The 14,089-nt window shown below is 35.8% G+C and overlaps 1 protein-coding gene across 1 annotated transcript; it reads right to left on the reverse strand.

Annotated features, from left to right (window-relative positions):
* Positions 1–1,665: 1,665 nt before the first annotated feature.
* On the reverse strand, positions 1,666–8,624 carry LOC110629131 (chromatin assembly factor 1 subunit FAS1). The gene is made up of 12 exons (XM_021776041.2): positions 7,794–8,624; positions 7,015–7,114; positions 6,316–6,463; positions 6,142–6,232; positions 5,485–5,852; positions 5,066–5,380; positions 3,965–4,046; positions 3,747–3,884; positions 2,886–3,293; positions 2,590–2,727; positions 2,167–2,212; positions 1,666–2,085 (listed from the first exon to the last, which is right to left on the reverse strand). Exons 1-12 carry the CDS (start codon positions 8,292–8,294, stop codon positions 1,922–1,924), a joined length of 2,499 nt encoding a protein of 832 aa, XP_021631733.1. The 5' UTR covers positions 8,295–8,624; the 3' UTR covers positions 1,666–1,921.
* Positions 8,625–14,089: the final 5,465 nt, after the last annotated feature.

Here is a 14,089-nt window from a genome sequence, read left to right on the forward strand (position 1 = left end):
AATGAGTGAGATGGAAATGCACCTCTTTAGCAGGGCGGTAGGACCTCTCTACATTCACCTTCTCCCTGAAACCGATCACATGAGATGAGCAAGTCATTTTTATGTTTAACTTAATTAATCCTTATATTAAAAGAAACTAGGCATATAAAGCCAAAATAATAATCCGATTCAAAAAAAAAAAGCCAAAATAATAATAATAATGATGATGATGATTCAGTAGCAGCAGCTGAATTAATTAATCTTGAATACAGAGGAGCAGAATGATCCACTTCCCTGAACAATTTCTTAAACATGCATTGGCAGTAATTAAGACAGAAAAGGAAAGAAAAAAAATGACAAGTAACTGGAGATTGTGAAAAACGAACAACCGAGAGTTATTTGGTAAACTCATCACTTTGTAGCAGAAGTGAAAATGGAGGTAAAGGCCATCATGATTTTGCACGACCAGGCATTTTGGGTTGAGAAGGCCGCTGGACCGAGATTTAGTATCATCCTTTTTTTTTTTTGTTTTTTTTTTTTGCTGTTTTCTTTTCAGTATGTAGATACTGGGAGAGAGAGCATGAAGAAGGGCTCTTGGTGGAAGCGGTCGAAGACGGAAGGCCTTTTAAAGAATTTACCCTATGAAAGTGTCCTTCCAGTTCAAGCATAATTACAGAATTACCATTCATCTTTTTTCTTGATCTGCATCCCTTTTTTTCATTTTCTCAGTGTGTAATCTTTTTTATTCTTTTCTTTTAGTTTGAAATAATTAAAACAAATCCTAATTTACAGCTCTATCATTTAAATAACTATTCTTTTATTTTTTTTCTAATTATAATAATTCAACGTATCAAATTTTTAGAATATATATATATATATATAGAGAGAGATGGTGATCATGAATTTTCTGATTTCATATCTAATGATAATGTACATGAGGCTGGTACTATACCCATAGTTCATTATGATCCGGTAGGAGTTTGACTCTAAAAACCATAGAGCTGGTCAAGATTTGAACAATGACAAATGTAATGGAGCAGAAGTCATAGTAGTAGAGTGGATGCATACTGACCTAGCCAAGGCAGGAAAGGAATTAATGAAGTAAAGACAGAGTAGGAGCAATGCCAGTGAATTACCTGTCTTTTGATGACCCTAGTTTATTTAAAGCATATATGGATTTAAATGATGAGGAAGCAGAAGAAGTCATTCGGAAGAGAAATACAAACATTCAGTATGTGTATAGAATTTTCTGATTGAGAGGCAGGCACTTTCCAAATATGCAATAGCAAGAAACAAGCTATAATGACACTGTAGTCAACTCATAGTTCTTACAAGCTTTTAAAAATTCAACTTCATGGTAAAGTATTTCAAGAGTAGAATTTACCCCAAACCAGATTCAACCCAATCAATTTTTAAGCTCCACTTTACTAATAATTTAGTTCGACACCATCTATAAAAATTAGCTTTTCAATTCTTTGATTTTTACGATTTGGCTCAATTTAAAACTAAATCAGCTAACTGCACAACCCTAATTTTAGCCTACAATTTAAAACAAAATCGGCTAATTGCTCAGCCGTAATTCTAGAGTTTAAAATCGCTGATGAAACTCCAAACTCATCCCCAAAGAAAGCCTAGCTGTGGTCTAACCAAATCATTGAGTACTAGAATTAAATGTCACGGCACAACTAAATCCAATGTAATTGAATTGCAGTGTGAATCTGAATTCCATTACTTGATGAGAACATTAAAAGATAAAATAAAATGCAGGCTAGTTTAATCTATCCTAAACCATTCATGTAATATCTTTTTACGAGAGCTGTCAGCCATCTGATTCATCTCAGTGATTCAGAACAAAATTTATAAAATTTGAAATTATGAGAGATTTGTAATTACACCCTATTGGGATTTAAGCAGAGAGAGGTAACAGCATAAAAAAGAAAGGCTACAGGTGAGAGCATGTGAAAGCCTGCTGCCCCTCCACTGCAGAACCAGATTTTAGAGAAGACTGAGGAGAACTCTCATTGGGATTCATACTTTTACCAGCTGGAGGCAAGCATCTCTTTGAGAAAAATGTGGAAATATTTTGCATCCCTCTCCCTCCCTTTGCTGCATAATTAGGAAATAAGAGTAATTCGACTTTCAGGAAACAGAAGTTCAATGGAGTCGACTAGCAAAAATGTTAACTACCTGGTGATATTGATATGCCAACCTCATCCAGAATTTCTTTCTTCACCTGCAGTATAGGAACAAACATTTAGAACGCCCATCAATCTTTCTAAGCCCAATTTGTTCCTTTTTTTGGTGTAATCAATCTGACACGAGTTCATTAGTTTCACTTTATAAGTCTGACACGTTCCTATCCCCGATAGATGGAAGTTATTTGCACCTATGAGTATCTAGGTTGAGTTTCTTCCATCATTGTGGATCAACAGTTCATAACTGCTAGCCAGTTGAATAAGAATAGTTTGATGAATCAAATGAAATACCTTTAGCAAGCATCGCAAATTCACTAATTTTATTAAAGTAATAACCCATGAATACATGGAATCTCTAATTGTTATCTGGTCAACTTAATCCCGGGAATGATAAATCTCCAATTAGCTCACTAACCTGCCATTGATTGTCCACAAAATCAGATATCTCACGAACTTTACTTCTTAATTGAGACTTTGGTACAGTGGGAAATTTCTGCTGCAAGGATTCTACCACTTTATTGATACTATGCGAGCAAGACTGAATGGCAGATACCTGTTAACAGAATTGCAGTCAGTAACAAAGCATGACATACTGTCATAACTCGTAAGATAAAAGTGAGATGGAAAAACAAAAACATTTAAGGAAGTTTTATTAGTCCCATCAGGAAGCTAGTACTAAAATCATAGGGTGGCTTTAAATGATCATCTTACAATTATAGGTATATCTGATTCTTGTATAGTTGAAGTTGAGATATGTGTACTAACGGCCTTGCCACTTGAACCATAAACATCTTGATCTTCAGCTTGTATGTTTACCGTTGATATTTCCATAGGCAGTCCACCAGGGAAAGCACGCATGCTAAGAGCTTCCAAACACATCTTTTCTAATTTTTCAGTACCAGTTAAATCTTCGGCAAATAATAAGGGGACCTTCTCATGCATTAGATTTAGTATAATCAACGGCTGGTTTTTCCGAAGCGCAGTCTCAGTTAAGTTGTTCAGATACTTTTGCTGTTGAAGCAATGTACAGAATTCCTCATTCTGCAAATCTTGCTTGTAATTTTGTGATCCTCTGCCCTCCACTAATAGATCAGTTTCCGTTCTTTCAAGTTGTACTCCCTGAATGCAAAGGGCAAGTAAACTTTCATGAATAAACCCTTTGATTGGCTATGATAATACATGACCCAACAGAGTTGTTCTCTTGGTGACCTGTCCAGTTTTCTAAGCTTACATACTTAAAAACCTGAATACTACATAAATGCAAATAGTTTTACATAAGCAGATCCCAGAAAATGGAAAGTAAAAATGAACCTCCAAATGTCGTGCAAATGAGAGATAAATGAGTTTTTTTCTTTTATAAAAATCACATCAACATTGATTACAGGGCATCAACCAGTGATAGTCACGTTAAAAGGAAAACTCAGAAGACACTTGACAATAGGGGATGCAGGTATTACCTCCATTGTTTTCTTCTTGTCATCAACTCAAGATTATATTCACATGAAAAAAGTGCCAGGCAACAAATACAACAAAATGCAACTTCAGAAGTGCCTAAGAGTCTCAGTTTCTTACCTCATTTTCCGAGAGATACCCATCAGGTACAAAAAAGCCATCTTCACTTTCTTCTTCATCATCTTTTGAACATCCTTCCTCTAAACTTTGTTCTTCATCATCCTTGTCACAATCTGAGAGGCTCTCACCAGGATCCTCCTGTAGGATTACAATGTCATTTAGGATATATATTTCTTACCACCAAATTTTTATGTGAAAAGTAAAACTCAAGGTCACACCTCTTCCCATTCTTCATCACTGTCAATATCATAATCCAAGTGTGGGTCTTTTCTAAAAGGGTGGCGAGGTCCAATGACATTACTGAAAAAACAGCAGTCTAAAATCAGTTCCACATAGAACCCTTACCCAGTAAAAGTTTGCAGGAAGTTAGCGAGATTAATAGCTCAAGCCTCAATGTGCAGTTAGCGCCATCAGCTAGCCACGAAGCACAGAAAGCATGCCTGAACTAAGTACTCATAAAATGCAAAATACAATTATTCCAAAAACAAATATCCATCAAAAAGTTGAAGAACAAATAGAGAATGAGATTAAAGGTTAGAGCTTTCAAGAGTTGAAAAAGTTCATAGATCAACAAATTGCTACAGACAACAAAAGGTTTAAGTATCACTAATTAATAATTGCTATTGAATAGATGGTGATCAAACATCATAAACAAAATGTTAAAAATAATGGAGATTGGTTAACATAAAGAAAATTCATTTTTGTGCCAAGTCTCTAAAACCACATGCTTTACGCATTTTGCTTCACTTCCCTGCAGTTCTTTTAGAACACCATATTTAGAGCTTTGAGCTTTAAGCATGCCTTACCAGGCACTTGCAAAAAATGGAATGTAGGATTTAACTTCCAAATCACACATAATGCATTTTTTTGTAAATCAACTTGTTAAATTTGGGCCAGGCCTAACTCACCCCAAAAACTAGCTCAAGGGGGAGGAGTGCCTATGGCTCATATAAGGGGCACATTACCCCTTTCCACAACCAATGTGAGATTCAACACACCCCCTCACGCCCATAATTTTTTACTGGTGCGTGGCACATTTATAGGGCGCCCAACATCAGATGGGAGGCTCTGATACCATGTTAAATTTGGACCAGGCCTAACTCACCCCTAAAGCTAGTTCAAGGGAGAGGAGTGCCTATGACTCATATAAGGGACACATTACCCCTTTCCAAAACCGATATGAGATTCAACACAACTTATCAATACACACATCTAATTCCACTCAAGATAACCAGACAAAACAGAAGCATAGCTCCTGCTATACTTTAAAAAATTATCTAGCTAACTTTGTGCTAAAGATGATAAGACTAGCAGTTCACCTTTTCTTAGGCCAAATGCCAAAAAATGCAGGTCTATAACTCTTATCAAACTGCAAGAACTGCTTCCTCCGTATCCACTTCTTACAGTCAGGAGAACTCTCTACATTAGTTTCAAATGATCTATCATCAAAAGACTGTTCTCCCCATCTGCTTACAAGCTTCTCTACACTTCCGTCATCATGAGCAAGTTCCCTTGTAGCAGTTAGCTTAAGTTCCTTAAACAATTCAATCTTAGGCTTTTGACGGATGCTCCAATGCTGTTTTTTATTTGAACGAATAGCATGACCTAATTGTTTCCATGAAGATAAGTGCAACCTGCAAACCGCATCAGACTTAATCATCACATCACAAAGTCGGTTACTCAGGGAGGATAAGTCAATGAAAGATAAAAAGAGCTTCTGGAGCAGTGTGGAACTTACTTTCGAATATCATCAAATCTAAGATTATCATTTGATGAAAGACTACAATCCATTGTTACAGTAACTGCTCCTGGCATTTTTGCACTATACTTGCTTGTCGAGTCAGATGTCGGCAACTCAGTTGACGCCTTGTCGCTTTGACATGGTGAAGCACTTTTGCTTCTCTTTAGGAAGCGTTCCATGATTGAAGCTTGCTTCTGTATAGCAATTCTCTTTTTTAGTTCAGCTTCCTCCTTCTCTCTACGCCTTTGTTCTTTGTCAGCTTCCTCTTGCTGCTTTCTTAGTTGCCTCCTCATTTCAGACTCCTCTTTTTCACGACGTTTTTCATCCTTGTCTGCCTCCTCCTGCAATCGCTTCTGCTCTTTTTCCTGAATTTTTTAGGAACAAAAAAAAGTAACTAGAATAAATATGCATAAAGGAATCCATATTTACACTCTTATGAGTCCGCACAATTACATGCTTTCATGTAAACATCTATTTCACAAGTGAGACTAAGAATTTACAGAACAGTTTGTTCCCAACAAGCCAAAAAAAAAGACCTCTAAATATTTCAACTTATCTGACATTACTGACCATTATTATATGAACTAAGCAACATATCATTGTCATCAAGAGACAGGGAATGCAAACACTAAGAAAACCATGAGTTACACATACAGTTTGCCGCTTTTCCTTCTCAGCTTCTTTTTTACTTTTCTCCAGTTGCTTGATGAGCAATTTCTGCTCTCGTTTTGCTTCCTTATCAGCCCTACAATAATATTCAAATGATTCAAATTCAAAACATCATGTAATCAGGAAACAAACCAGAATAGAGCCAATCTAGAGACATACATCTCTGCACCATGCTTCTGCAACATATTATCCACTAACAAACGTATATCTGCTTCATGCAACACTTTACCAAGCTTTTCTGATGCTTTCATCAAATCAGTTCTGCAAGTATGATCACTATCTGACTTTTGCAACGCAGATAGCATAGCTGAAATTACCAGACATTATTAAACAATAAAAATCAAAAGATCTATAGAAAAATCAGTGCAGAACATGTTAATCATATGGAACATACCATCACGTTTAATGCATTATAGCAGTTACTGCATTTTTTGTGAAATATCACTATTCATTAATTAAAAATGGATGAGAGAAAGAGAGAGAGAGAGAGTATAACTATTGGTAAGGCATGCAACTTAATTATTCTGGTTCTGAAAAAAAAAAATGGAGGCTGAATGAAGACAACAGAAAAGTAGGGAAAAAATTCAACTTAAGCTGGCTCAACTTCCCAAAACTATCAAATTGTCCCACTACACCTAGTTTCCTAGGCATATCGCAATGGTTCTTCATCTGTGGCATGAAGTCAAAGAAAACAAAAGGTTACATGGCAGGCAAACTAAAAAGCTAGACCACCTTCATCCCTTCAATTTGCGGCCAGCAATGGAAAACCAATAACAGGAAAAAGGCTCTAACTAATGTGTAAGATCGCAATAAAATGAACAAATAAATGCATTGATGCAATTAATGGATTTTATTTACCATAAACAGCACTAATTCTCTCATGGATCTTTTTCCTACACATTCGCCTAATTGTCAATGCACCACGCACATACTTTGGCATCAGCTTTAGATCTCTAGTCTGCAATGGTAAGTACAAGAATCACATTGCTGACTATTAAGATGAAACAGAACCAATAGACATAGAAAGTTGCCAAAGGATAAAAATTTAATTATTAATATAAACATAAAAATAGCATCCCAATCAAATCAAGCAAGTCCATTTACAGGATGGATCATAGAACACAAATAAATTATATATATATAACAAATATACACTCCAAAAACTACAGGACATATGGAAGATATTGAAAATCCTCGTAAACTTGACTTCAAGTTTAGAAAAGTTCTATAACCAAAAAAAACAGCGACAAATGGATGATAAATCCATCGCATCCTAGTGCTGAAAACAATGGACTAACCCTCCAACCACAAGAAATGAGATTCATTAAACCGAAGAAATCCATGGCAGTAAAAACTCTATGCAACATATAGACATAAAATCTTAGCAAAGCCACAACTAAAGAATAATATTAAAGATAAAGCACACCTGCTATCTAAATTACTTGAGTTCAAAAACTATAGCAATTTGGAAAATTAATATCTTCAAAAAAATAGGGAAAGTTAATAATACCCAATATTTACATAAAAGATTGCGATAAAATAAAAAAATAAAAACTTCCATTTTTTTTAAAAAGGCCTAATAAAAACAAAGGAAAAAAACGAACAATGAAATCACGAAATGCACAAAAAGCAATTACCTCCCAACACCAGAGACAAGACTGATTATCATCCTCCAAAACATCAGCATCCACATTGGGCACTCCGTACATCACTCTTTGCCCTACAAACAACACTGCACTCTTAACCACCGCCACAGTGACACTGACATTTTCCTTCAGTCGCTCCCCCGCCAACTTTCTATAAATCATCTCCACCAATTTCGATAGAGGCAAGTTGCTCTCCTCCATCAACAAACCCACCATCCCATTCAGCGTATTACAGTCATTTCCTCTCAAATCTAAAGAAAATTCAAACCCCATTTTCCGATTCACTACTTGTTTGTAATACCCAAAAAGACCTTCAAGTTCTTTGTTAAGGGCTTCGATTTGTGCTGTCTTCTGGTCAATCGTTAAGTTGAAGGGTAGTGGCGTTGAGGTTGAAGACGGTCGCTTTCGTTTGAGGGTTTTCCTGGGCGGATGTTGGTCATTAGTATAGGGCTCAGCGTCGACGTCGATGACCATCTTCGAGGGGTCCGCCATTAGAATTGTTTGTGCTAAAGCAAAACCCTAATGCAAACGGGAGGAGATCTTTCTTTAACAGAGAGAGCAAGCGAAGCAAAAGGACGGTGTGAGATCTGGGGTTGCGGAATATTAACTCTCAAGCTAGAAACAACATTTCTGCGTGAGATAAATTTATGGGTTGCCACAAACTATAGAGTTTTTCAAATATCCTTTTCTGTTTTGGGCGATTTTAATGGAGGAGGAGAAAGTGAAATGCAAATAAATTATATGGAACTGTTGCTAAGAAAATTAATTTGTTTTTCTAGAGTGAAAAGTGAGGGATTACATGTTTTCTCCCGCCAATGGGTTTTGGCTCCAAAAATTTTGTGGAAAAAAAATAAAGGAGCTATTTTTGGCGCCTGTTCCTCAATTCTGGGTATTCTAGTAAATTTCATGAAAAGTTAGGCCAACATGGTAAATTTCATAGACTTCAAATCTTTGATTGATTCGATCTTGACTGACGGGAAAGTCTAATATTTATATTTATTCATAATCATGTCATATTTTTTTTAAATTTTGTATAGCAAAGTATATTATTTAAAACTTGTTGCTTTGTTAAAAAAAAAACGGTTGCAATTATAACCAATACTTAATACAATTAAAGATAAAAATCTAAACACTTATGTTTAATAATAATTTTTTTATATTTTAAACTTTAACTTTTTAAATTTATTATAATTATAATCAAATTCTTAAATGAGTTTTAAATTGGAATTGTATGTTCAATATTCTCTAATAGATATTTTATGTTTTAAACTAAGGATTATGATAGTAAAGATAAAATTTTGAATAAAATTGCAACAAATAAAATTTTTTAAAATATAAATAAATGATACTCGATTGTAATTGTAACTAATATAAAAGGTTGAAGTACATATTTTTAATTAATTAAATTATTTTAAAAATTGATTATAATTACAATAAATTATAAAGAATGTCCTTTGCAATACAAAATTGATAAGTTACAACAGTAAATAAATGTAAAGCATCACATTCAAATTTATGAGTTTATGTGGGACAGGACAACAAAAATAATGGGGAACTTTGGAGCTAAAATTCCTACCTTGTATTACTTGCTATTCTCACCTTATCTTATAATTAAATCAAATCATATTTTAAACTTTCCAGTAATAATTCACATGGTTAAGCAATTTAATATCAGTTTCATTAGATAGAAAAAAAAATAAAAAAACAGTTCACTCATTTTTATGAATTTTGATTTTAAATTTGATTCATTTGTTTTCTAAGTTCTTCAATTATAGTTGCATTATTCAATCGTTCTCACACTCAATTTCTTATATATTTATTGTTTCTTCATTAGACGTTATTGCTTAATTGTTGTGGGTTGTTAGAATGTGAACATTTGGACAACAGTTTCATTCAATGAGAAAATCAATAAATTGAGATTGCTTAAGTGAAGAGTAAATGAAAATAGTAAATGAAAATAATAAAGCCAGATTTTATGTTTGGAAAAGTTAAGATTTTTCTAATAATGCAAAATATTTGTTTTTTTGAAGTAACAAAGGAATTTCTGTTTGAGTCTTGCAGAGGTAAATATATATCCTAGTCATTGTGGCCGCCTTTGGTATATATATGTAATACCCGGCTAAATCTCGGCATCGAAATTCCTTTTTCCGATGGAATCTCAGATGTCGGAAACCTCTAGAAGGGTAAAATATGTTTTTCTAAAGTATTTTCATGTGTTTTAAGGTTTTAAGTAAGAAAGAAATTGAGTTTTGAAAGAAAATGTTTTGGAGGAGAAACCCAGGTTCGACCGCCGAGCATGGTGGAATTGCGGAGGCACTTTTGGCTTCCGAAGGTGGTCTGGCCAGCCGCCTATAAAAGGCTCCCTGTCCGAAAATGGGCAAGTTTTCTCTCTCTATTTTCGGGCAAGGTGAGTCTCCGCCACCCCTTTTATCGATCTTGTGTTTTCTCCTCAAATCCTTCAAGTTTTAACAAGTTTTAGCTTGATTTTGAAGATTTTTAAGCAAAAATCGAAGTTTTAAAGCTTGGAGACCCCGGAGCTCGATTTCTTCCATCTTCGAGTTTGGACCGTCTCTCCTCTCGTTTTTCAAGAGGTAAGTGGAGATTCTACCCTTCTTTTATGTTTTATGTAAGTTTTGAGGGGTTTTAGAGAGTTTTGATGCATGTTTAGGCTAGTTATAAATGTTAGGGTTTATGTGAGTTAAATGATGGAATGTATGTTTATTGTATGTTAAAATGTGATGTTGTTGGGGTGTAGGTTAGTTTTAAGCCCCTAAATGCATGAGGATATGTTTTTGCATGAGTTGGTTTGGTTGGGAGGTTTGGTTGGATGAATGTGGGAGAGAAGCTCGAGTTCTGCCATTTTGGAAGAACTCAGGTTCGGCAGTCCAAACCATGTTCGGCCGCCGAACCTGCCTGAGGAGGCAGTTTTGGCTGCCGAACCTTGCCCCTGAAAGTTTGGACTTTCAGCCGCCGAACCTGCCACCGAAGGTGATTGAGTTTCGGCTCTGGAGGGACTTTCGGCTGCCAAACCTGCCGCCGAAAGTGCCCTATTCAGCCTTCCTTTGCATGCTTTCTATGATTGTTTTATCATATTTTAGTGGATTTTTGGGGAGATGTTTAGAGTCATGTTAGTGTATGTTTGGTCCCTCATTTGAGTCCACCTGTGTAGGTTCGGACCCGAGGAACTGATGACCCCAGCAGTGAGATAGCTGCTTCAGAGTCTGTTCAGAGTCAGTTTGAGGTGAGTAGAATGGATCTTTATGTTTCAAAGTAAATAAATTTTGAGCATGTTCATGCATCACAAATGCCATGATATATACTAGGTTGTTTGCATTAGAATTCACGAATATGTTGCATTGCATACTATGATGTTGATGTGGATGGATGTTGGATGACCCATTAGTCCTCGATATGATATAATAACGATGATACGGTACGGAAGTCCAACGAGGCCCATTCTACGCCCCTGGCGCGATGTAAGAAGACCAGTGAGGCTCATTCTACGCCCCTGGCACCATTGGAATGTTATGTTATGTTAAGAGAAAGACTAGTGGGGCCCATTCTACGCCCTTAGCACCATTGGAATGTGTAGAGGGCTATTGATGACAAGTCCATCCTTGATGTGAATTGTTTGTGATGTGAATTGTTTGTGATGTGATGCATTTCATGAAAGCATAGATTTTAATATATTGTTTTACTATTCTGCTCACTGGGCTCTAGTAGCTCACCCCTTTCCCTTAACCCCTAGGCTTGCAGGTTCGGGATAGACCAGGAGGTCAGCAAGAGTAAAGGCATAGTGTATGTAATAGTTAGTTGTGGACATGAAAGATAATGTAATGTAATGTAATGTAAGATATTGTATAGAATTGTATTGAGGATTAGTATTGTGCTTGGCCCTAATGTATGAGAATCCCTTTTTATACATGATCTTAATGTGATGTTTAATTAATGTTGTGTAAACCAAGCTTGATGTATGTAATGTTGACCCAGCTAGAGCATTTGATGAGGGCTCTAGTGTGAGGTTTTTTTTATGTTTATAGTATGGTGCATGCACAGGTCAAGATTGGTGGAATGGAAAGTTTAAAGTTTTTATGAAAATGTATGATCATGTATGGGATTTATCAGGTATGACAGGTTGTATGTTAGGCTTCCTACGGGTCCCGGCGACCTTAAGTCGATCTAGATCCTAGCACCGGTAGCGGTCCAATTTCGGGTCGTTACAATATATATCCTAGTCATTACGGTCGCTTTTGTGACACGTCCCATCATATTGAAAATGAATGTCTTTTGTAAGCTTTTTCAAGCTGATTATTAATAGTGGACAACTGACTAATAAATACAAAATCGGCTAGATTATACTCTATTTATCTCGTGCGTCACATCTGTATAGTTTATCGCACACACATTTGTGATCTTTGAGACGTGATGAGAATAAGGCCAGGTCTTGAGGAGGTTGGAACTTAACTCCAATCTCTTTAAGTTGTACCCAAACTATATTATTATAAGACTGCTCGATTAAGAATGATAGGATGATGGACATTGTAATATCCGACTAAACTCTGACGTCGAAATTTTCACTTTCCGATGGAATCTCAATTGAAATCCGAAATCTTGAAGCTGGGATCTTTAGAAGGATAAAATAAGATTTTTTCATAAAATGAACTTTTATTTAGTTTTATTGTTTGGATTTGTGCTAAGGAAATAAAAGAGAAAAGAGTTTTAGAGGGATCCCCAGGTTCGGCCGCCGAAAGTGGTTCCTCCAGCCGCTTATAAGAGGTCTTCAACCCGAAAATGAGAGAGTTTTCTCTCCATTTTCGGGCAGAGGTAAGTCCATGCCCTTCCTTTGATATTCTTGCTGAAATTCCTTCAAATCTCTCAGAGAATTCATGAGTTTTTCTTTGTTTTTGAAGATTTGAGTTTGAATCTAAAGTTTTAACCTTTGTAGACCTCTGGAGATCGATTTCCCTCATCTCCAAGTTTGGGTTGCTGTCACCTTTGTGTATCCAAAAGGTAAGTTTGAATCTTTACTTTTCTTCTATTTTTTAGAAGTTTTCAACAAGTTTTAAAAGGGGTTAAGGGTTGTTAATGCATGCAATGGTTAAATCTAAAGTTTTAGGGTTAGGTTAGGTTGATAATGAATGTTTCCTCTTGTGTTGTATGATGGGGATTAGACAAGTCTTAGATACCCCTTATGTGTGTTGAGTATGTATGGTTGTTTTTTTAGCTGTGTGGGTGAGAAACAAAGCTTTTGTTGGCTGTGTGTCTAAGGCAAAATCGGGTTCTGCCTAACTGGAGAATCCAAATTCGGCCGCTGATCAAGCCAAATTTAGACAATTTTATCATGATATTATTAATATTAATTTACACTTTTTTTTGCCTAATTTTGTGATTCTGATCTTATTTTGCAAAAAAATGGTATAAAGAGGTAATTTGGAGAAAATGCTCTTAAAACTGCCTAAAATGGAATAAAAGAGAACAAGCATGCCAAGTTGCAACTGAAGAAGAGATAAACAAGGAAAGTGCTAAATAAGAAAAGTGGCAAATAAGGAAAGTGCAGTCAGCAGAGCAATTTGAAATTCAAATTTCAAATCTTCAAGAATTCCTTTCCTTATTAAGGAAGCCAAATCTCAATAAGATGCACATTCAAAATTTGAAATTCAAAATTCAGCTTGTTAAGGAAGCCAAATCTCAAGAAGACATACTTGCCTCCCAAGTCTTACACATTCAAAATTCAAAATTCAAAATTCAAAATTCAAAAAGAGGCTCCACCTCATCAATGCAACTTGGGCGGCAAGGGCAGCAACTTGGACAGCAAGTAAAGAGCTAGGGCAGCACATAAACACTATAAAAGATCACCTTAAGGAGCCACAGAAGACCTCTTCCTCTTCTCCTCTCCAATTCGGCCGAACGCCTCTCTAAAAGCCAAGCCATCGCCGGCTCCATCTCTTCTTCTTCTCCTCTTTCTTTTTGAGTTTTGTTTCAGCTATGAGTGGCTGAAACTCTTTTTTCTAGTTGAAGATTGGTTGAAACTTTAGTTGTTTTATGGATTGGGAGATCTGAACATACATTGTTTATTTTTTGTTTTTCAATATTTATGCAATTTCATGCTTAATTCCATTGTTGCTTTGTTGTTTAGATCAATATGGCCAATTGATTCTTGATTGCAAGGTAATAATTTGTTAGTTTGGATAGTCTTAAGTCAGTAATTGTTTGGATTGTTCAAACACAAGTAACTCTTGATGTAATAACCTAGGAAATTGCATGATCTATCAATATCACCATGTATT

Source organism: Manihot esculenta, chromosome 13 (assembly GCF_001659605.2).
Source record: "Manihot esculenta cultivar AM560-2 chromosome 13, M.esculenta_v8, whole genome shotgun sequence".
Lineage (NCBI taxonomy): Eukaryota > Viridiplantae > Streptophyta > Magnoliopsida > Malpighiales > Euphorbiaceae > Manihot > Manihot esculenta.

Bases quoted from the DNA above. Each gene is read 5' to 3' on its own strand.
- LOC110629131 (XM_021776041.2), bottom strand. From the start codon at position 8,294: ATGGCGGACCCCTCGAAGATGGTCATCGACGTCGACGCTGAGCCCTAT. The intron at 6,233-6,315 runs GTATGTCTCTAG...ATATTATTGTAG, and splicing joins CAGAAGCATGGTGCAGAGAT to GGCTGATAAGGAAGCAAAAC. The intron at 5,381-5,484 runs GTAAGTTCCACA...TGCGGTTTGCAG, and splicing joins AGATTTGATGATATTCGAAA to GTTGCACTTATCTTCATGGA.